At 35.8% G+C, this 23,892-nt stretch overlaps 1 protein-coding gene across 2 annotated transcripts in view; it reads left to right on the forward strand.

Moving 5' to 3' along the window:
• The window catches only part of LOC134845841 (uncharacterized), a 93,284-nt gene that overhangs the window by 41,572 nt on the left and 27,820 nt on the right, over window positions 1-23,892 (forward strand). For both annotated transcript variants that reach the window (XM_063862937.1, XM_063862936.1), the window contains one exon: window positions 15,211-15,301. In XM_063862937.1, the coding sequence (XP_063719007.1) occupies window positions 15,211-15,301 (91 nt within the window). The remainder of the gene's footprint in view (window positions 1-15,210; window positions 15,302-23,892) is intronic.

Here is a 23,892-nt window from a genome sequence, read left to right on the forward strand (position 1 = left end):
CGCAGAAAACTTATATACCTTTGAAGCAAAACATACAGCATTGTCAGAGACATTCACATCAGCCAATCGCTACGCACCCCTAAGCGAACCAAAGTACGTAAATTCCCTAGAAAAAATAATAAAGAAGCCTAAAATAAAAAATCATTAGGTTGATCAGCCTAAAAGACAAGATAATCTACAAAGACCCGTAAATGAAAGCAAGAATTAGCTTTTTTATGTCAAAAACTCCAGACTTCCCCTCACCAAAATCTCTTCATATCCAACCCACTTGTCGAAAATGAGACAACAAATTGATCTCACTCAAAACAAATGGGAACAAAATTATAAAATAGTTCGGAAAGCAAACCAATTTTTGAATGCTCACTCTAAACTCAGTTTCACAAGTTCTGTAATCACTTTTTTCACTTTCATACAACCTTTACCCAATACGCCAAAGTTTCGAACTTTTCTACCAACCGATATCTATTTAAAATATTACTAATCACTTTCATAGTTTTTTTAAACCAATTTGTAATTTTTCCCCACTCCAAACCTATTTTCTCTTTCCCATTCTGTCGACAACCTAACTAGAAAAAAGTTTTTTCTAAATGTGACAAAATCTACTAAATAAAAAAGCCCTTTTAATAGTTTTTGTCAATTTTCTAATTTTAATAGCCTATTTTATCTTAACCCTGCATAAATGTCTTAAGAAAGCAATCATAATTAATGAAGCAGTACACCTAAGCATCAAAGATAGATAGATCAAATACAAACTACAAATAATACAACTCCAGGGCCATTAGGAATAGATAACACGAAAACTTTAGAATTGCATATTTATCACATACACTTTGAAACCACAGAAGATGGAAGTGCAAACAAAAAACTTTTGTCATTAATTTTTTTAAAGAAGAACACAAATTTGAAAGTAATCAAAATGAATTAACTCTGATCTTTATCAAAATAATTATGCTAACTCAAGTTTCAACGAATAAAGTTTTGATGAATCAATCAAAAAAAACATCTGCCACATGTTGTTGACAATACGACACCAAAAACACCCCCACCTTGTGGAAAAAATTTGGTCAATCCCACTTTTTTTACTACGCCCAAAAAAAAACAAAAAATGTTCAATCATAAGACCTTGAAACAGATTTTTTATTAGACTCAAGAGTAGAATCACACAGAATCAGTTTTTAGGCATTGAATGAAATCCATTTATTTTATCCCAAACTCCCGTTTTCCAAGACGTTAATCAAACTAGCCACAGCACAAGGCTCACGTTAACAGTTTTTGAAAACTCCAATTAACTCTCATACCAACATGAACAATCGAACAAAATAAACTTCTATCAAAACCATTTAATGTCACAGATATTAAGTGTAATGTAAAAATTAAACCATTTTTACTAGTTGCTTACAATAAATTGTTATTTTAAATAGTAAATTAGAAATTTAAGATAAATGTACAAAGACAAACAAGAGTTTTCAACTTTTTTCAAAGCTTCAATAAACAAATTCCGTTCTTTTTAAAATTTTACCCTATCTACAACCAACAGGATTTCTCAACCAACCAAGTTCACTAAAATATTAACGATCAAAACACACAACAGTTATATATGTCTGACTTTGTGCTCAAACCAATTCATAAATTCTTTGGAGTATTATTCTCATTCAAAAATTATGCAAAAAATCCAAATACAGACATATTCGCATTATATGTATACAACAACTCTCCATGCAAAACCACACTTACTCTAGGATTACTAGAATTTTGCGAAACCAATGCAATGTTTTATTCTACTCAAGAAAAATCATACAGAGTTAACAAAGTTTAAAAACGTTTATAAATTTGTCAATCTACAGTATTAATCGAAGAATTCTCATTTATAAATTTTACTAATGCATCAAAATGAAACACAGATTTTTCTGCAGAAAACTTTATTTCAAAACCGCGTTTGAAAAGTCCAAAAGCACAATTGAACAAGAGTATTTACCAACGGCAACATTTTTAAAAGTTTAACTTTCAACACTCTGAAATGAATCAGTAAGAATTTGAAAAGCTAGCAGATTTTTGATAAATTGTCCCATATTATATGCAACATCAAACTCTGATGTCGGTAAAATACATTCATCTTTTTTCTTTCACTCAAATCAGTTCCACTCTATTGAGATTGCCAAAAAACCATAATCAGGTAGGAATGTTTGGAAAAAAAAACGTTTTTAATCCCATACATTGTTCCTCACGAATAAAGAACAAAACACAATTAAGAACACACTAGCAAACCCAACACTGCAATAAATCACTGCAATAAATCACAAAATTTTCTTTTATCATGTCAAAAAACTCAAAATATTTTCTTACCATGCACAGTTAACCTGAGAATTGACCTGCTCAAAGTGTAGCAAAATATTGAACCTGTAAAACACAAAATGAAATCTTGGCATAAACAAAAAATTAAGCACGAAAAAGCCGATATCACTTCTTTAGGAAACAAAGAGTTACCCAGATTTTTTCGAAAAATTAGCAACGCCACAACTGATGAAAAGACCGACATTTTAGAATATCATTACACAGATACAAAAGAACAGTACTTCATTTGAATAGCATTCCAAGAATCACACTACCTAAGTACAAAAGGAATCATTCAATCAGAGGAAAACATATCATAATTTTACACAAAATTGTTACTTTCCAAACGCATCAATAAGGGTTAAAGTATTTTGCAATGACTGTATCACCTGTCAGCTGAATGAATACTTTCCATGTCGAAGACAATTGCAGAGAAACAAAACTTTAAAGGTCAAAGCTTATCTTTTAGCCACAAAATCTCGTTTGATACAAAAGGCCCTATTTCACAACACTCCAAAAAAATTCATTCATTATGGTAATTGTATACGAATTTACAGATTACGTGGCTCTAAACGCTACGCTACGCTCTAATGCTTATGTATGAATTCAGATAACCTCATGAACATTGGATAGCAAATTTTGGATTACCCGAAATCCTTGTTACAGACAACAAAACAGAATTTAATAATAAGGAAAAAATCACAATATGTCATTTTTATAATGTAAAACGCAAACGTAGAATCTCACATGCTTCATGGATAGTCAGTCTAATTGGATGCATCAACTGTTTGTTAGAAGAAGACCTCATATGTATAATTTAACGAACATGATAAAAAATATACTGATTGGTCAACAGACGTAAAGAAATTCCCACTAGCTTATAACTCTCAAGTTACAACAACAATTGGACTATCACCGTATGAAATGCTCTTAAACCAAAGTCTTGCAATCCATTAATCTTCACAGCACACTTTCATTCAACCAAAGCCCCAATTCGTTTCAATTTACCACCCCATATTCATGATGGAGATCATTTTCATCACCCACAAAGTTTAAAATTTGCTTCCGGTACCCAAACCTAATGGATTTAAAAAAAATAAAACACACAAGGAAACTTGCAAAAAAAACTAATACAAAGACAAAACGTCCAGCTTCAAAAAATTTCATGCTTTACACCAGCTTGAGATTTCAAAATAGGATCATTTGTATGTATTCCAATTTTTATTATACAAAAAAGAACCCACAGATGCAACACGCAAACAATTGACCAAAACAGAAACGAAATAACTTAACAAAGAAATCTTTGCGAGCAACGAAGAAATTTTGCGAGCCAATTTTATTATATATTTTTACTGGATTACACCTTCTTGAAACATCTCAAGAAAGCAGTGAACCTAAATACTTGATTTGCGAACGTACTACCACAGTCATCAAATAAAAAAAAGAAAATCATACCAAAAAATCACTCTAAACTTCTCCCCACAAAACAAAGAATCGTAACTAACAAGACGAAATACACCAAAAGAAAAATCACGCCAATCAACTCGACTCCAAAATCAAACACGAAAAGATTATAATTTTTCATCCCTCAGTCTAAGAGAGTGAAGAAAGCAGAAGTTCAGCAACCTCTAATTGATTAAAACACTCACTGAATAATTTCGATTTATCAGAAAAAAAATCATCAGAATTAATCAGAAACAATTATTCAAAAATTAAGCAATTCTATCAATTGTAAATATCTCACTCTTCATCCATAACACTACTTTTTTCTAAGCGACATAGCTCCATTTTGAACTAAAACTTTAACTATAACTCAGAGACCTCCAGGTCAAAAATAAGCAGTACCCTTATGTTTGACAACCTAAATTAAGATCATATAAAAGTTACAACCCCCTTCTATCAACCAATACAAAAACCAAAACTTTTGAATACACTTACTTCACGTAAACTCCCAGAAAAAAAATTAAAAAGAAGCCTAAAATAAAAAAAATCATTAGGTTGATCAACCTAAAAAACAAAATAATCCACAAAGACTCGTAAATGAAAGCAAGAATTAGCAACTTTATACCAAAAACTCTAAACCTCTCCTCACCAAAATCTCTTAAGATTCAACCCATTTGTCAAAAATGAGAAAAAAAATTGGTCTCAATCGATATAAATGGGAAGAAAACAAAAAATAGTTCGGAAAGCAAATCAATTTTCGAATGCTCACTCTAAGTTAAGTTTCACAAATTCTTAAAACACTTTTTTAAATTTCATGCAAACTTTGCCCAATACGCTAAATTTTCGAACTTTTCTTCCAACCGATATTTATTTAAAATATTACTAATCACTTGCATAGTTTTTATAAACCAATTTGTAATTTTTTCCCCACTCCGAACCTATTTTCTCTTTCCCATACTGTCGACAACCTAACTAGAAGAAAAAAAAATCCTAAATGTGGCAAAAATGTACAAAAAAAATCCCTTGTGATAGTTTTTGTTAGTTTTCGAGTTTTAGTAGCTTATTTTAGCTTAACCCTGCATAATTGTCTTATCAAAAAATAATTGCAATTTTTATCAATCATTCAACTAAAAATTTTTCTTGAATATTTTTTTTCAAGCTTTTGAAAATTTTACTGACAAAACTTTTGACCCAACCCCACTAAAAATTTCCCCATATACCAAGCCATCCGAAAACTTCCAGTCAACAACAACAAAAAGTCCTTGAAATCAGCCTCAAAAATTTACCTATATCCTTCGCAGAAAATTTAAATGCATTGTCAGAGGCATTAAGATCATTAAGATTGTCAGAGGCATTAATCGCTACGCACCCCTAAGCGAACCACAGTTCGTAAATTCCCCAGAAAAAATAACAAAGAAGCCTAAAATAAAAAATCATTAGGTTGATCAGCCTAAAAGACAAGATAATTTACAAAGACCCTCAAATGAAAGCAAGAATTAGCAACTTTATGTCAAAAACTCCAGACTTCCCCTTACCAAAATCTCTTCATATCCAACCCACTTGTCGAAAATTAGACAACAAATTGATTTCACTCAATACAGATGGGAACAAAATTATAAAATAGTTCGGAAAGCAAACCAATTTTTGAATGCTCACTCAAAACTCAGTTTCACAAGTTCTTTAACCACTTTTTTAACTTTCATACAACCTTTACCCAATACGCCAAAGTTTCGAAATTTTCTACCATTCGATTTTTATTGAAATTTTTAATAATCACTTTCATAGTTTTTATTAAACAGTTTGTAATTTTTTATTCCCTTCTCCGAACCTACATTTCTCTTTCCCATACCGTCGACAACCTAACTAGAAAAAAAAGTTTTTCTAATTGTGACAAAATCTACTAAGTAAAACAGCCCTTGTGATAGTTTTCGTCAATTTTCTAATTTTATTTCCTTTTTTTATCTTAACCCTGCATAAATGTCTTAAGAAAGCAATAATTGCGATTTTTATCAATCATTCAACTAAAAATTTTTCTTGAAGGTTATTTTCAAGGTTTTGAAAAATTCACTGACAAAATTTTGACCCAACCCCACTGAAAATTCACCATATACCAAGCCATCCGAAAACTCCCAGTCAACACCTACAAAAAGTCATTGAAATCAGCCTCAAACATTTACTTATATCATTCGCAGAAAACTTATATATCTTTGAAGCAAACCATACACCATTGTCAGAAGTATTAACATCAGCCAATCGTTACGCACCCCTAAGCGAACCACAGTACAAAACATCATATAACATCCACCATCAATACAACAAGACCTAAGTCGAACAAGACACCAAGGTCCAAATCAAATCCGAAATACCACAATCGACCGATAACAATTAATGACGACGAAATAGGACGCTAACAACAGCACGAGTCCAATTCAACATATTCTCATCAACAACATCAACTCTTCTTGATCTATCAAGCAATAGAAAATAAAGCACCGCTCCACCTGTGAGTTCAACATGATAACAAAATACAAAAAAATATTCTTTACGATTACCTAGGTTCAATACCCACTTCTGAACAAACAAGAGAAAATCCATTTAACCTTCCTCCCCCCCCCACCTCTTCATTTAGGCTCCCATATTGGATGAGCTATACATATATTCAAGGCGAACCAAACCTTGTTAACGAACCAAACGATATTTCCCCAGACACAACTTCATCATCATAGCCAGAAACACTTTCTCATTTCGGAATAAACGACCCATCGAAGTGAAAATAAAACTAGAATAAAACTAGCCTATTTTATCTCAACCCTGCATAAATGTCTTAAGAAAGCAATAATTGCATTTTTTATCAATCATTCAACAAAAAATTTTTCTTGAATATTTTTTCAAGCTTTTGAAAATTTTACTGACAAAACTTTTGACCCAACCCCACTAACGATTTCCCCATATACCAAGCCATCCGAAAACTTCCAGTCAATACCTACAATATGTCATTGAAATCAGCCTCAAACATTTACTTATATCCTTCGCAGAAAACTTATATACCTTTGAAGCAAAACATACACCATTGTCAGAGGAATTGACATCACCCAATCGTTACGCACCCTAAGCGAACCACAGTACGTAAATTCCCTGGAAAAAAATAATAAAGAAGCCTAAAACAAAAAATCATTAGATTGATCAGCCTAAAAGACAAGATAATCCACAAAGACCCGTGAATGAAAGCAAGAATTAAGCACTTTATACCAAAAACTACAGTTTTCCCCTCACAAAAATCTCTTCATATCCCACTCATTTGTCGAAAATGAGAAAACAATTTGACCTCACTCGATATAAATGGGGAAAATCATAATATAGTTTGGAAAGCAAACCAACTTTTGAATGCTCACTCTAAATTCACAAATTTTTAAAACACTTTTTTTAACTTTCATACAAACTTTGCCCAATACGCTAAATTTTCGAACTTTTGTACCAATTGATATTTATTTGAAATATTCCTAATCACTTTCATAATTTTTATAAACCAATTTGTAATTTTTTTCCCCAATCCGAACCTATTTTCTCTTTCCCATACTATCGACAACCTAACTAGAAAAAAAGTTTTTCCTACATGTGACAAAAATGTACTAAATAAAAAATCCCTTGTGATAGTTTTCGTCAGTTTTCTAATTTTAATAGCCTATTTTATCTTAACCCTGCATAAATGTCTTAACAAAGCAATAATTGCATTTTTTATCAATCATTCAACTAAAAATTTTTCTTGAAGATTATTTTCAAGCTTTTGAAAATTTTACTGACAAAATTTTTGACCCAACCCCACTAAAAACTTACCCATATACCAAGCCATCCGAAAACTTCCAGTCAAAAACTACAATAAGTCCTCAAAATCAGCCTCAAAAATTTACCTATATCCTTCGCAGAAAACTTATATACCTTTGAAGCAATTCATACACCATTGTCAGAAGCATTAACATCAGCCAATCGTTACGCACCCCTAAGCGGAACACAGTACGAAACATCATATAACATGCACCATCAATACAACAAGTCCAAAATCGAACAAGATACCATGGTCCAAATCAAAACCGAACTACCACAATCGACCGACAAAAATTTCACCCTCGACAAATTAGGACACTAACAACACCACGAGTCCAATTCAACATACTCTCATCACCAACGTAAACTCTTCTTGATCTGTCAAGCAATATAAAACACCGTTCCACCTGTGAGTTCAGCGTCATAACAAAATCCACAAAAATATTCCTTACGATTACCTAGGTTCAATACCCACTTCTGAACAAATCAGAGAAAACTCATTTAACCGTCTCCCACCTCTTCACTTAGGCTCCCACATTGGATGAGCTATACATATACTCATGGCAATCCAAACCTTGTCAAGGAACCAAACGATATTTACCCAGACACAACTTCATCATCATAGCCAGAAACACTTTCTCATTTCGGATTAAACGACCCATCGAAGTGAAAACTCAACACCGAAATTTCAGGATATCAGGAAATGTTTTTCTTTGATTGGAAATTCCAATTCGAATAAATTGAATAAAATCATTTAGCACGCAAAAACTTCCAGTCAAAACCTACAATAAGTCATTGAAATCAGCCTCAAACATTTACTTATATCCTTCGCAGAAAAATTTATATACCTTTGAAGCGAAGTATGTCCATTGTCAGAAGCATTAACATCAGCCAATCGTTACGCACCCCTAAGCGAACCACAGTACGTAAATTCCCAGGAAAAAAATAAAGATGCCTAAAATAAAAAAAAAATCATTAGATTCATCAGCCTAAAAGACAAGATAATCCTCAAAGACCCGTAAATGAAAGCAGGAATTAGCAACTTTATACCAAAAGCTCCAGACTTCCCCTCACCAAAATCTCTTTATCCCAACCCACTTGTCAAAAATGAGAAAACAAGTTGATCTCACTCGATATAAATGGGAAGAAAATAAAAAAAATAGTTCAGAAAGCAAACCAATTTTTAAATGCTCACTCTAAACTCAGTTTCACAACTTTTTTAAACACTTTTTTTAACTCACAAACAAACTTTAGCCAATACGCCAAATTTTCGAACTTTTCTACCATTCGATTTTTATTGAAACTTTTAATAATCACTTTCATAGTTTTTTATTTAACAATTTGTAACTTTTTATTCCCTACTCCGAATCTACATTTCTCTTTCCCATACCGTCGACAACTTAACTAGAAATAAACTTTTTTCTAATTGTGACAAAATCTACTAAATAAAAAAACCCTTGTGATTGTTTTTGTCAGTTTTCCAACTTTCATAGCCTTTTTATCTTAACCCTGCATAAATGTCTTAAGAAAGCAATAATTGCATTTTTATCAATCATTCAACTAAAAATTTTTCTTGCAGATGGTTTTCGTGATTTTGAAAATTTCACTCACAAAATTTTTGACCCAACCCCACTAAAAAGATCCCCATATAACAAGCCATCCGAAAACTTCCAGTCAACACCTACAAAAAGTCATTGAAATCAGCCTCAAACATTTACTTATATCCTTCGCAGAAAACTTATATACCTTTGAAGCAAAACATACACCATTGTCAGAAGCCTTAACATCAGCCAATCGTTACGCAACCCTAAGCGAACCACAGCACGAACCATCAAATAACATCCATCATCAATACAACAAGATCTAAAACGAACAAGACACCAAGGTGCAAATCAAAACCGAACTACCACAATCGACCGACAAAAATTTCACCCTCGTTGAAATAGGACACTAACAGCACAACGAGTCCAATTGAACTTACCTTCATCACCAACATCAACTCTTCTTGATCTATCAAGCAATATAAAACAAAGCACCGCTCCACCTGTGAGTTCAACATCATAACAAAATACACCAAAAAAATCCTTACGATTACCTAGGTTCAATACCCATTTCTGAACAAATAAGAGAAAACCCATTTAACTTTCCCCCCACCTTTTCACTTGGGCTCCCATATTGGACGAGCTATACCTTTTTTTCATGGCGAACCAAACCTTGTTAACGAACCAAACGATATTGCCCCAGAAACAACTTCACCATCATAGCCAGAAACACTTTCTCATTTCGGAACAAATGACCCATGGAATTGGAAACTCAATAACGAAAACTCAGTATATCAGGAAATATTGTTCTTCGATTGAAAAATCCAATTTGAATAAATTGAACAAGTTCATTTAGTATGCGATTCAAAAGATTTCACATTATAATATCAAGGAACCGGCTTATCTTGTAAAAAGGATCAAAGATATTGCAACCCCACAACTCGCATCAGGGCAACATATGCACTCAGAAACTCTCGTTGAATTTGACAAAAGATTTGATATGAAAATAAAATTAACTCATAAACCCCATATCCCATCCAGATCAAAAGAGAAAGGATGAAAAAACTTTTCATACCAGTCACATTATGCAAAACAAGGTAAACACTGGATAAAAACTCCTACCAGAGCATCGTGACAGCACTTCGGTGCAATCCATTATGATGCTCAACTTGATATGAAGCTTGACTACCTTATCAGTAAAATTGTTCAAGAAAAATCACTATCTGATCTCAACGTCACTTATGTGAACTAGAACGAACATAAATATTACAATCTTTAGCATTTGCCGTTTTAAAAATATCCTATGCAGGATATCTACTTTCAGGTTATCGCTCAAATGTTTTTGACGACAAAAAAAACATCCTTTCATTTTCTTCGTGTATTAAAAAAGCCTCACCACTATATGAATTCTAAAAGAAGAGATGTATCCAAAGAACATCATTAATTTACAAGTATAAATTTCATTTTGTAGATACACTATCACAAAGAACATATTTTTGGGATACCGCTGTCTCATGTTGATGAGAATACAGCCGCAATCTAGTAAAAATCAGTCCAAACGAATATAAGTAAAATCGTCTGACAAATTACCCTGCCTTAGTGCCATCTTTAAAAAAAGTTTTTACCGGAAACCTTTCGCGCTATAGCTCGGAACCCTATTACAGATTTTTAATTCAAAGAATTTACTCTAAATCAGAAATTGAAGAATTCCCCACAAAATTGGACACCAATTGGACACCATGGATAACCTATAGATCAAAATCTTCGAAAACTAGCTGAAACACCCAGTTTCGCCGATATCTATAAAAAAATTACAGTGGATATTTTAAAGAAATCAAAAACTATATTTATCTCAGCGGTGGAAAATAACACCCATAAGATTTCTCACTAATTTATTTTCTTACACAGAAAAAATGAACTCCTCGCATTTCCAGGATGGCCCCAATTTATCCTAGAAAGATATACGCAATCTTTAGTTTCTCAGAACTTTCGTTTTGATACCAAAAAGGAATAGTTAGCCCATGTACAACACACACACACACACACACACACACACACACACACCAATAGATAGACAAGCTGGCGTAGGTTTTGTTGAAACTTTCTCCATATCAATTAATAAAAAAAATTTCAGATGCGCAAGCTAGCGAACAAAAAAAAGGTATCAACAAAAGCAAACACAACTGATACTCCACAAGACAATACAATTTCTATACACTCAGAGTCATCACCTTTACACAAAAAAAAACAGATTCGTAATCTATGATAAGTACACAAATTTATAGAATCACATTCTCCTTAGCATCACGCATACAACAAACATACGAACAAATAAAAGGACAATCATATAATATACATTTTCGTTCTCAAAAAAACTATCTTTTTAGCTCACGATGATTCGCCAGGTTATATCACTGAATCGTGATTTTTCTAATCCCTCCCACCTCTAACGACAATTCTCTCTCATACCCAACTCAGACCTTACCTTTTCAGCCCTTTTTTATACCTTTTCATCTACCTCACCTCATATGCACTCTGATGATTCAATACAGTGTTTTTGACCCCCGCTCCGATTTAATTAAGCCTGTCCTGAGTTAAGTTTGTGTGGGTGTATGTAAGCTTGGTTTTTAGTATGACTCCGTGTTAATGCCACGCTCCTTAGGAATGAGGAAAATAAAATTTACTGGAAGTGATCAAATTTGCTTAAATATGATTCGTAAGGTTTGGGTGTTTTAAAATATAAATACACCTGACAAACTTCTGGATTCCGAACCAAGCCCTACTAATATCTCACTTTCAATCTTTGTCCCAATAACCCAAAAACTACCCTACTCCTACTACCCATAGTACTCTCCACGTCCAGCTCTTCGCACACCGACGCTACTCCTATTTTTTCTCCTCTTTTTAGTCATGTCCCCGATACCCCAACGCATGACTGATGAACAACTTGAGCATGATCTCGATGATTTCATACACAACCAGCAACAAATTCACAACACTAAGCATCAAAACACGATCCATAAGTTCACCGACTCCGCTTCCACTTCAGAATCATCAACATCATCCATCCGCAACGTTCCCACTCGCGTACAACCCATACTCATGAAAAGAAAGTATCCCATTAACCCATCAAGATATTTACTTAACCCCGTCTTGTTCGAACTAACCATCCTCGTCATACTATCACACCACAATTTTTAGTCAAAAACTTTTTTTTTCTCCCAATATGCATTTGACAAAATAGAAGCCCAGTCTCAACGTAACACCTATGTCGACAATTTTTCCGTTCTCCTCACACTCTGCTGGATATATTTATATAACTTTACCAACCACACATAAACTCCACTTAAAAACACCGATGACAATGAAATTTGTGACACTATCAAGCACCAACTCACCACTGCAATACATGTCAATCAATTAACTAAGATTGGAGTCTAACAAACACTTAACCGCTTCATTGCACGCAAATCTAATAAGTTTTCTATCATGTAATATAAACACGCAGCCTCCCGCTTCATGAATTTTTCACCATAAGACACAGACCCCGCAATAAATTGCCAAGTAACCGAACATTTTTTTATGAAAATGGACTACATATTTGATTTAAATAGTACTGATAAAAATTTTGATCACATTATCGACCATCCACTTCAAAACACCAAAGCTTACAAATCATGTTTTCGCAAATTAGACCACTTCCAGCTAACTTTTAACTTCCTCATTCCTAAGAGGCGTGACATTAACTGCTCGAACTTAAGCTAAAAACTAAGCTTACACACACCCACACAAACTACCGACTCATCCAACGTCATTTTCTCAATCGCTTCCCATCCCAAAAACCCCATCACTACCACATATTTTATAATTCCAAATAAATCTTACCCTGTTTTCTTAACTTCATGTATTGTTATAAATCAAACAAATTTTACCGCATCCTCCGAAATTATGATCGCGTCCGCCAATTTTATATATTTTGTCTCCTCACGGAGAACTTGATTCTTGAAGATTCCCGCCCCATTATCATCCCTTATTAGTATATCCAACCAATTGAAACCTCCCTTTTATAAAATATCATTAAATAAATTTAATCACAAACTAAATACTAACCATGAATTTTGTGCCACTAGTGAAGAAGTCAACATCATCCGCGCACTTGAAGTCTTTTGGCGTTTTTCACCTACTAAAATTATCATTCGAATGTTCGCAAAACTGTCAACGCATTCACAACAACAAAAACTAACTTCCCCAATAGATTTTGTTTCGGAATCCGACCCTCAGTAAGTATGAATTTATAATTTTCACTATCTATTTTTCAAAGTTCAACTCACCATAATTTCACGTGTGTCTCACCTTTCTTTTTTGGATTTCACCATAGTTTCTCTGAAAGCAATGTAAACAAACAAATCAAAACTGAAACTTTTCAAAGCTTTATGAAACTTTTGCTTACAAATGCTAAATCATAGTTCTAAATTGACAAAGTGCAATAAAATTTGTCGCAGCTTTGAAACAAAATAATTAGGCTATAAATTCTCAATACGACGTATTGATTTATTAATGAATGATATATTTAGATAACAACTAGTTTTTTAACCTATACTAAATTTCGTAATTCTTACGCTTCCGCTTGACTTGCCCCTATTTCACGCACTCTTTTCACGCAATTCAAGGCAACTTGCCAATATAAATGATTTTCTACTTGGACAAATAAGATGTAAATAACAACATTAACTCGCTTTCACACGTTTCAAGTTTCCCTTAACCCAGTTGGAAGGACGAATTAAAGCAAAGCTTAAATAACCAACGCCGCGTAATAACACCACTTTACCAATCACATTTACAGGAAAGTCTCAAGGAACCCAAACCAGATTAAACCCAGATTAAACTTGATGAAAAATTCTTTTTAACGTTATTTTATAGTTTTATTAAGGTCTTATGAAACGCTATGATAAACTCAAAGATAACACAATTCAAAAACAGTCCCTTTTTAAGAAAAGGAAACAACCGAAAAGAAAACAAAAAGGAAAACACCTGATCAAAAACAAAAGAAATTTTATACACAAATGAAGACTCTACTCAAAGAGACGGTAAAATTAAACTCCAACTGGCGTCACTCACCAGTAAAGGACATCCTGAGCATGCTCTATAGCTGCCTCAACCACCGCACTACATCTACGCCTAAGACAAAACTCTCACATTATTTTGACGAGAGTAGCTCCAGTGTGAGCAACGCTTTAATTTAATCGAAAAATATAAAAAAAGATTTGCGAAAATAACTAACAAAGATCATAACTAAAACTGAACTTTTTGAAGAAGGCGTAGGTTAACTCAATTTTGAACTCAGAAAAACGGATCCATGCCACTTGGCGCTTCACTTAGAGAACTCAAACCCTATCTCATTATTTGATAAATGGTTGAGAATGCACGTAGTCTTGCTCTACTTAACAGAACCGACACATCACTGTATCAATCTGCAATCTTGACAAGATTTCCAAACTCACTTGCAAAATACGCAATCCTTTTTTTCTTCACGAAGACAAATTTTTCACAAGGTCGAGTAGCTGTAACTCTTCTCTTCACTCTTTTCAAAGAATCTACTCGAAGAAGTATAAATAATTTTCTGCATACACCCTTCACTCGAACAAACAAACAAACTCAAAACAAAAAACTTCCCTAAACCCGGATCGGTGGAACCAATTCAAAAGAAGTATTTAATATATCCATTTATATTATTGATAACTATCACTGTAAAATACTTAGAACTAACCAATCATGATCCATGACTAAAACATTTGTAAGGCTGAAATTGTTTATAGTTTCAGCCAGAGAAGAATAAATTTAACTTAGCAAACAGTTGCTCTTACTTGCTTCTAACCTCGCGAGAATACCAGTTCATACTTGATCTATTGAGTTTAGGAAATAAAGAGTAAGATTAGGATCGGTATTAGACTAAGAAGTTGCACGAATCTATCTGGCCGAAACTAAGATAGCGTGACGAATAGACGGTGAACCTTATCCGAAGTTCTGTATGAGAAAGCCGCCCCGGACTTAACTCTCTTGTTCATGACTTCAGACCCTGGTTCGAGTTCGTGGACTTTCACTGCACAGAGCCGCACAACTTCATCTGCGAGTTCAACCCTTCCAGTGACAAATCCTTCACTCATGTTAGTCACAGATCAATTTATTTTTCCCTTTCTCTCGCTTGATATTACAATAGGGGCTGAAGGAGAAGTAGAATATCAAATCTCGCTTGCAGAATATCAAAATGAAACAGAGTGATTTAAATTTCGTAAAAATGAAGTCAAGTATCTAGTGTTGCGAGTTTGAGTAGATTCATGATTGACCACTTTCGACTAACAATTTAACCCCGTTTGACTCATGGTTTGACCTCGCTCGGCCCATAATTTGACCCTGTTTGACCCATGATTCGACCCTTTTCGACTAACGATTCGACGCTGTTAACTCATGCTTCGACCCTGTTCGACTCATGTTTCGACCCTGTTCGATTTAGGATTCGACGCTGTTCACTCATGATTCGACTCTGTTTGACTCATGTTTCGACCATGTTCGACTTAGGAGTCGACCCTATTCGACCATGATTCGACCCTATTCGACTCATGATTCGACTCTGTTCGACTCACGATTAGACCCTGTTCGACTCATGCTTCGACCCTGTTCGACTCATGATTCGACCCTGTTCGACTCATGAGTCGACTTTGTTCCACCCATGAATCGGCCCTGTTTGACTCATGAGTCGACTGTGTTCGACTGTGGTGTTCGTTCGACCGTCTTAATTTGCGACTAAAATCGGACTGCGTTCGACCGTGTCGGTCGAATCAAGAGTCGAACACCTCAGCCGGGAATACAGAGACAAAAAAGTTGCACCAAAATCAGAGGTAGAGATTGTCCCCGAAAAATTTTATGGTTTTGCCAACTGGGCACTTGTATTACCGTTTTGTATTCGCATGGATCATTAGTGTCATCATTTTTACTATGATTGTCCCTGTTTCTCTATGAAATCATTTCAACTTTAATTTCTTAGTTTTTTTTCGAACAATGCGTTGTAGAATTCAGTTTAAGCACGATGTAAAGTTGGAAGATAATTGGGAGAAATGTTAAGTTTGATTAACCCATCCCGAGTCGAGATTTTTCACCTAATTTGAAGCAAGATTTGAGCGGTTTGAGCAATTTTTTTAGACAATTACGCTCAAAATCTTGCTTCAAAATGAGCGGTTTGAGCGGTTTTTGAACGGTTTATCTAATAAAAACCGCTCAAAAACCGCGCAAGATTTGAACGGTTTTGAGCGGTTTATCTAAAAAAAAACCGCGCAAAAACCGCGCAAGATTTGAGCGGTTTTTGAGCGGTTTATCTTAAAAAAAAACGTTCAAATCTTGCACGGTTTTAAAGCGTTCGTTTTTTTTTTAGATAAACCGCTCAAAACCGTTCAAATCTTGCGCGGTTTTTGAGCGCTTTTTTTTAGATAAACCGTTCAAAAACCGCTCAAATCGCTCATTTTGAAGCAAGATTTTGAGCGTAATTGTCTAAAAAAACCGCTCAAACCGCTCAAATCTTGCTTCAAATTTCAACTGCATCTTAGCGTGGGTTGACCAAAAATGCTTATCCTGCAATTTCCATATATGATAAAACGCCTCCCTAGTCGATCAAGGGAGGTTATCTTGCAAGAGCTTGCAAGAAAATTGCAAGATTCTTTTAGAGAGGATGCATCTCTTTAAAAGGTCTTGCAAGATTTTGCAAGATAACCTCCTTTAAAGATAACCTTTTTTGCAAGATCTTTAAAGATACAATTTTTTGGGGCAAAAACAGCTTTACACGCGAAGACAACCAAGTAGCGTTCGTGGAAGAAGGAAGCAATCTTAGCTACGCATACATACACACAGCTTTTGATTTTTTGATCTTACACCTAGTTCCTGTTCTTTGTTTTAAAGTTTTTCGACAGAAATTTTGGGATGGTTATCTCGCAAGATTCTTGCAAGATTCTTGCAAGATAGCCTCCCTTTTTCAAGATTCTTGCAAGATAACCCTCTTTTGCAAGAATCTTGCAAGATCTTGCAAGATAACCTCACTTGATCGACTAGGGTTATCCTACAATTTCCTACAGTTTCATAGACTCAGAAAATTGTTTAAAAATCTCTAGGATGAGCGTTTTTTCATAAATGAAAATTGCAGGATTAACATTTTTTCATATATGGAAATTGTATGATAAACATTTTTCTTAAATGGAAATTGTAGGATAAACATTTCTTTTCAAAAAAAAAAAACAAACTCAGTTATTTTTCATCAACACTTGTTTTCATTGTTAACATCATTGTCGGTTCAAATAGCCGAGGAAACTAGGTTGAATCTTTTTTCATTGGTATTTTGAAATTGTATGAAAATGGTATGAATAGCATTTTTCCATACATGTGATGCAGGCAAATGTATGATAAGCATTTTCGGTGTGGGGAAATGTAAGATAAGCAATTTCGGTTCATGGAGGTCAATCCGGGGTCACATTACCTTTCGAGGCCTTTTTGTTGATTTTAATCGGTTTTCTTTATAAGATCGCTCAAAATCCGCTTAAAAACCGCTCAAATCTTGCTTGAAAAACCGCTCAAAAATCACCGCAAGAAATGAGCGATTTTCGAGCGGTTTTCGAGCGGTTTTTCAAGCAAGATTTGAGCGGTTTGAGCGGTTTTTCCGAAAAAACCGTCCAAACAGCCCAAACCGCTCAAATCTTGCTGAAAAACCGCTCAAACCGCTCATATCTTGAGCGGTCTTTGAGCGGGATCTCGACCCGGGTAATTACAAACAAGTAACTTGAAACTTTAGGCCATTTTCTTGAACTGTTCTTGATTAAGTTGAATAGCATTCATTTCATCATGCAGGAGCATCGTCATCCTTGAAAGCCTTAAATAACAAAAATTAAAATAAGCTCATTTTTGCAGGTTGCTGTTACTACTATCGGTAATCTTCTTGTTAATATCAGTAAGGCTTTGGTTAATAGAGACGTTGTTTTCATGCTAAATAAACATTTACCAAAAAACTTCTTTCGAGCTGCCTTGACCGCACAAGCACACTCTCGAGTACCCTCCTGTGTAAGATGAATCACATCGTCTGCGTAATGGCAGCTTTTCCTCAGTCTTAGTGGCGTGTCGAAATAATTGACAGAAGATATTTGTAAGAGCTGGCGGAGCTCGTCGACTTTCTGGTTAGGATATTTGTGATTGCCAGCAAAGACTGGCACTGCCCACAGGTATTTTGAGAACCGTAGCAAAATACCCATAATTGCAACGTCGATATAGTTAGGGAAGTTTTTGATCTGCTCGATTACTGTTGTTAACCGAGATAAGACTTTTTGGTCATTCTGACGATCTGGGTTAACTCGATACACCGAAAATGCTTATCATACAATTCCATAAAACAAAAATCTTTATCTTACAAACCCATACATCAAGTGTATGGAGAAAATGCTTGTCATACAGTTTTCAAACATTTTCGAAAAACAATAGAAAAAAATTAAACCATTTGTTATACCCACGGATTCGGAGTATATAGGTTAGATCTGAGTTGAGACATAATGTGTGAAAGAAATAGGAATTAAGAAGAAATTGTTACCAACTTAAATTCAATCGATAATGTTATGTCTGATTCGAATCTGACCTCGAAATCATGAGAGCGACAGAGACTCATAAATAATTATTGAATATGGTGTTAGGTTCAATAGGTACTTAATTTAGATCAGACATCTATATGATTACGTTTGCATAACGTTAGAACTATAAACAATCTAAGTTATATCTGAGTTTCGTTATACTGAGTTCTAATGGATATCCAGTATATCCGTACGGATAACATTCCCCCTTCTTTTATATGATGAGCACATCATATGTTCTCCTTTTCTTAGTCCTGATCCTCCCTCGGTAGAGGTGACGTCTAGGGGCGTTAGTTTCAGCCAAGGTTTGTGCTGTTTGTTGGGCTATTGATTCGCTGCTTTTCGCCGCCTTTGTGTATTTTATGGGGCATTTAGGGCGATCTTGTCTCTCGCATTCTCGTCTCTCGCAAAACAAAAATCTTTATCATACAAACCCATACATCAAGTGTATGGAGAAAATGCTTGTCATACAGTTTTCATACATTTTCGAAAAACAATAGAAAAAAATTAAACCATTTGTTATACCCACGGATTCGGAGTATATAGGTTAGATCTGAGTTGAGACATAATGTGTGAAAGAAATAGGAATTAAGAAGAGTTTGTTACCAACTTAAATTCAATCGATAATGTTATGTCTGATTCGAATCTGACCTCGAAATCATGAGAGCGACAGAGACTCATAAATAATTATTGAATATGGTGTTAGGTTCAATAGGTACTTAATTAAGATCAGACATCTATATGATTACGTTTGCATAACGTTAGAACTATAAACAATCTAAGTTATATCTGAGTTTCGTTATACTGAGTTCTAATGGATATCCAGTATATCCGTACGAATAACATTCCCCCTTCTTTTATATGATGAGCACATCATATGTTCTCCTTTTCTTTGTCCTGATCCTCCCTTGGTAGAGGTGACGTCTGGGGGGGCGTTGGTTTCAGCCAAGGTTTGTGCTGTTTGTTGGGCTATTGATTCGCTGCTTTTCGCCGCTTTTGTGTATTTTATGGGGCATTTAGGGCGATCTTGTCTCTCGCATTCTCGTTGAAATGTCATGGAATTTTTCGTCGGCAAAATGGATTTTAGGATTTTCATTGCGTCATTGACCAGTTGGTCGATCAATGACGTAACGTGAACTAATCGCTCGTGGGTTTGGGCTTTGTGGTGATCCGGATTGTTTTGATGTAGCTATCGACGTAACAAACTTATCACTCGGGTTATCCTGTTGTGGAATTGCGTTTGTGGTCGTCATTGTCGGAATACACAGTGCGTCTTTTGGACTGGCTGTGTCGCGTATTGAATTGAGATAGCCCTCTGTCCAGTCATTGGTTTTTTCAATCCTTAATTGTTCTGGCGTTTCGTCATTTGCGTTGATATCGATGCAATCGATATCTGTCGACGATTCGTGAGTCGTGCCCGTTGCCTGGACCATTGATCCGCCATTTTGATTATTCCCACGTTGCATCATTATGTGACAAACCTCGTTGTCCGCAGTGGTATCATTGGCAATTGTATTAATTGGAATTGCATTTCCGAACTTATTCGCAAACGCACTTGTTTTGGTCCTCGTGGACCTACGGGTTGGTAAGTTCTCCTGTGGCGGCGTGTTTTTCCTGTCAATCTTTTTGGCTGGGGGCATGTGTGGCGATTGTGTCATCTCCTGGTTGACAGTATCGTCCGATGATAATGAGATCGACGTGTCACATTCAAATTCAATGTATGTGTTGTCTCTGCGTATTTTCTGTGGACTGCCCTTTCCTTTTCGACTCGGAGATTTGAGAATTTTAGTTGCCGTTGGTGGGTTTTTTGGAGGCTGCTTTTTCGACGTTGTCGATGTTGCCTTATGTATAATATGTTGTCCCAGTGCTTTTCGGTTCATCGTTTGCCGGATGAGTTCTTCAATAATTTTGGGTGGCTTTTTTTAGGGCTTGCGGATGTGGATGATTTCTCCGCCGTGTTATGTTGTTCCTTGGGTGCCTGTTTTTTGACTTTTGGGCCGGTTGGTTTTGAGTGTTGGGCTCCTGCAGCTAAAATACGGGGTTTATCTCTTGGTAAATGTTTGTATGCTACAAAGTCTTTTAGCTGCGCCGGTCTATTTTTTCCGTAAATTCGAGGATCTGGAACAAAAGCCAGGACGTCATGTCTTATTACCCTCGGCTGTTTTCCATCTCCCCGAACCCACGCAGTGTGCGGGGAGTAATTAATAATTGATCCGTTTTCGATTATTATAAATTGTGCACCGAATACCCCCAGATTTTTTGTTTTACGTGTTATTGTACCCAATTTTCTTACCACTTGTTCAATACGTTTACCCAATTTTGGGTCTACGATGTTCTGAGGTCCTTTAAAACGATCTTTTAGGAAAACCAGAGGGGATCTTTCTAGCCGTTGTTTTTCTTGCCGTGTAAGCCAACGAGTTGGTTTTCTTGTTCTAATGTTCGCTATATCATGTTGCGGGTTATCGGCGAGAAAAGAACGTTTAACCTTTTGTAAGTCATAGGGTATGTTACTAAGTGGGAGATGCGCACCTATTGGGTATTTCTTCATCAGAGCTTGTTCGAACTCCTCATCCTCGTCAGTGTCTGAAAGTGTCACCTGCTTTTTCTGTTGTGTACTGGTTTGACTACTACTTGATGGTCCCGCTGTCTTACTGTGAATCGCCTGTGTTGATGGTCCCGCTGGTTCAAAGTCTGGTTCTGGGAGGTAGTTACTTTGATACACCACACTCAGCTCGTCCTCACTGTTTATGTCTCTATTCCATATTGCTTCGGGCGTGAGGGCAGGTTTTGTTAGTATCTTTTCATCTAAACACAAAAAATTTGTGTTTTCCCAAGAGAGATTAGAGATTTTGGGTGTTGTGCAGATATTACTTAATGGGGTGTTTGGTTTACGCCCATAGTGTGCTTCAAACGGCGTAATTTTTGTTGTTGCGTGTGGGGTAATACGCAGTGTCTTGATTAACTCTGCCACGTCTGACACTAGTTTATATTTGAATTATTTTTATCTATCTTCATATTAGAGAGGCGAGTTTTCAAAGTTCTGATAAGTCTTTCTACTATACCCATTGAGCGATGATCGTCAACTGGAGCAATTATTAGTTTAATGTTTTTGCTTTTACAATAGATCATGAAAATTTTAGCTCGAAACCCTTGGGCTTGGTCACACAGAATATTTCTTGGTACACCATGATTTACAAATGAGTTTGCATAAATTTAATGATTGTATCTGCCTTGTTATTTGCTACCACTTTTGCTGATGGGAACCTTGAGAATCTATCTACCCCAACTAGGATGTACACGTCTTTATTATTTTCATCCGGAAAAGGTCCGGCAAAATCGAACTGGATTTCTTCATTCGGTTCGACTACAGCGTCTAGGCTAGTGAAGTGTTTTTTTCCGGATATTACTTGAAGGTTCTTACCTTTGGCGCGACATTCCTTGCAATTTTGTGCTGCTGTGACTATATCTCTATGTAGATATGGATACCATTTGTGCTTGGCAGCTTCCAGCATGCCACCTTGTCCCGGATGAGTTAAGTGGATGGAGTCTAGAATGATCTGCCTTATCTGCTTTGGAATTACAACTCGGTCATCGTATAGTAAGACGTTGTTACAGGCAGATAATCGGTCACGCACATTGCAAAAGTATGGTCCATAGCAGGCGTTGATCTGATCCCACTTTTGTTGGCGTACCATATTAATCAGGGGTTGAAGATTTCGATCAAGTTTTGTGGCCGCCGCGATAAAGTCTACGTCGAGTGCTTTTAGGAGATTTTTCCGAAACAGCGGTACGTCTTCTTCTTCCAGAGTGATGGCTTGACATTCTGCCGGTTGGTCTGGAGTGTCTGTTTGGCATAACTGGTCTGATTTTTTTTAAAAGTAAAACTATCTTCCGACGGGATCACTTGATGCATTACATCGCTGAATGAAAGAGATGTTGGGGTTTGTTCTTCTGAGATCTCGGTGAATGATGCAAAGTTGGTAGGCGGGATTGTTACTGTCGTTTGCTGTCCGTTGTGGCATTTGCGTAAAATTCTTTTAAACGGGGGTAGCGCCATCCCTGTTTGCAACTGTCTTTTCATCTCTGTGTAAAGTGGAGTGCTGGATTGTGTGACGAAATAAGGTTGTTAGGGATGATATCGAAAAAAGGTTTTTATCTTTTTGGTCTTTCTTGAATGTGGACTGGTTAGAAATGTTTGAACTGTTTGATTGGAAATGTTTGGAACTGTTTGAATTCAGTAGAGAGTGACTGTTTTTCAGAAGTGGATTATTAACAGTGAATTCTGCTGATTTTGCGTGTGAATCTGAACGAGGAAAGTTTTCGTTCCGGTCGAGCTGTAACTTGCGTTGAACACCGTTTGGTTTTTCGATTATTTCAATGTTTGCTAAAGTGCTGTCTTGAAATTCAAGGCAAGAGATGAAGTCATCAATAAGTGCAACTACAAAATTTTCGTCCCAATACGCGGGGGGTTGTTGTTTCCCCACCGGGTGGCGCAAAATATAATCAATCAAAACCATTTTGCTGCCGGAAAGGTGTTTTATATCAAAATCAAATGGGAGGAGACGGTCAATCCATCTAGTTAGACGACTTTGATATGTTTTATTACTTTTATTGCTGTTTAGAGCACTAACCAAAGCTTGGTGGTCAGTAATCAAGGTAAAGCGGCGGCCAGACAGATAGTATTTAAAGTGATCAATGGCCCATACCGCAGCTAGAAGTTCGAACTCGTTTACTGAATATTTAGTTTCGCACGTATTCAAATCTGGAGGCATATGCCACCGTAGCTCATCCATATGGAGTTTCTTGTTCCAGCGCTGCTCCAATACCATCGCGGCTTGCGTCACACACTATTCTGGTCTCTCGATTACTTACAAAATGTCGGTTTTCTGTGATGTTTTGGACCGCTGTAAGGATGGTTTAAAATGCCTTATCATGTTTTTGTTCCCAAACGTAATGGAATTTTGAGAAAGATGATAAAAGTGGTCTCAACGGTGCACACAATGGAGCCAAATTTGGTATAAATTTATTTAAATGATGAACTGATCCCATAAAACTTTTTAATTGTTTGAACGTTGTAGGGTGGTGGAGTTTAGTGATTGCGT

The sequence above is a fragment of the Symsagittifera roscoffensis genome, chromosome 5 (assembly GCF_963678635.1).
Source record: "Symsagittifera roscoffensis chromosome 5, txSymRosc1.1, whole genome shotgun sequence".
Taxonomy (NCBI): Eukaryota; Metazoa; Xenacoelomorpha; order Acoela; family Convolutidae; genus Symsagittifera; species Symsagittifera roscoffensis.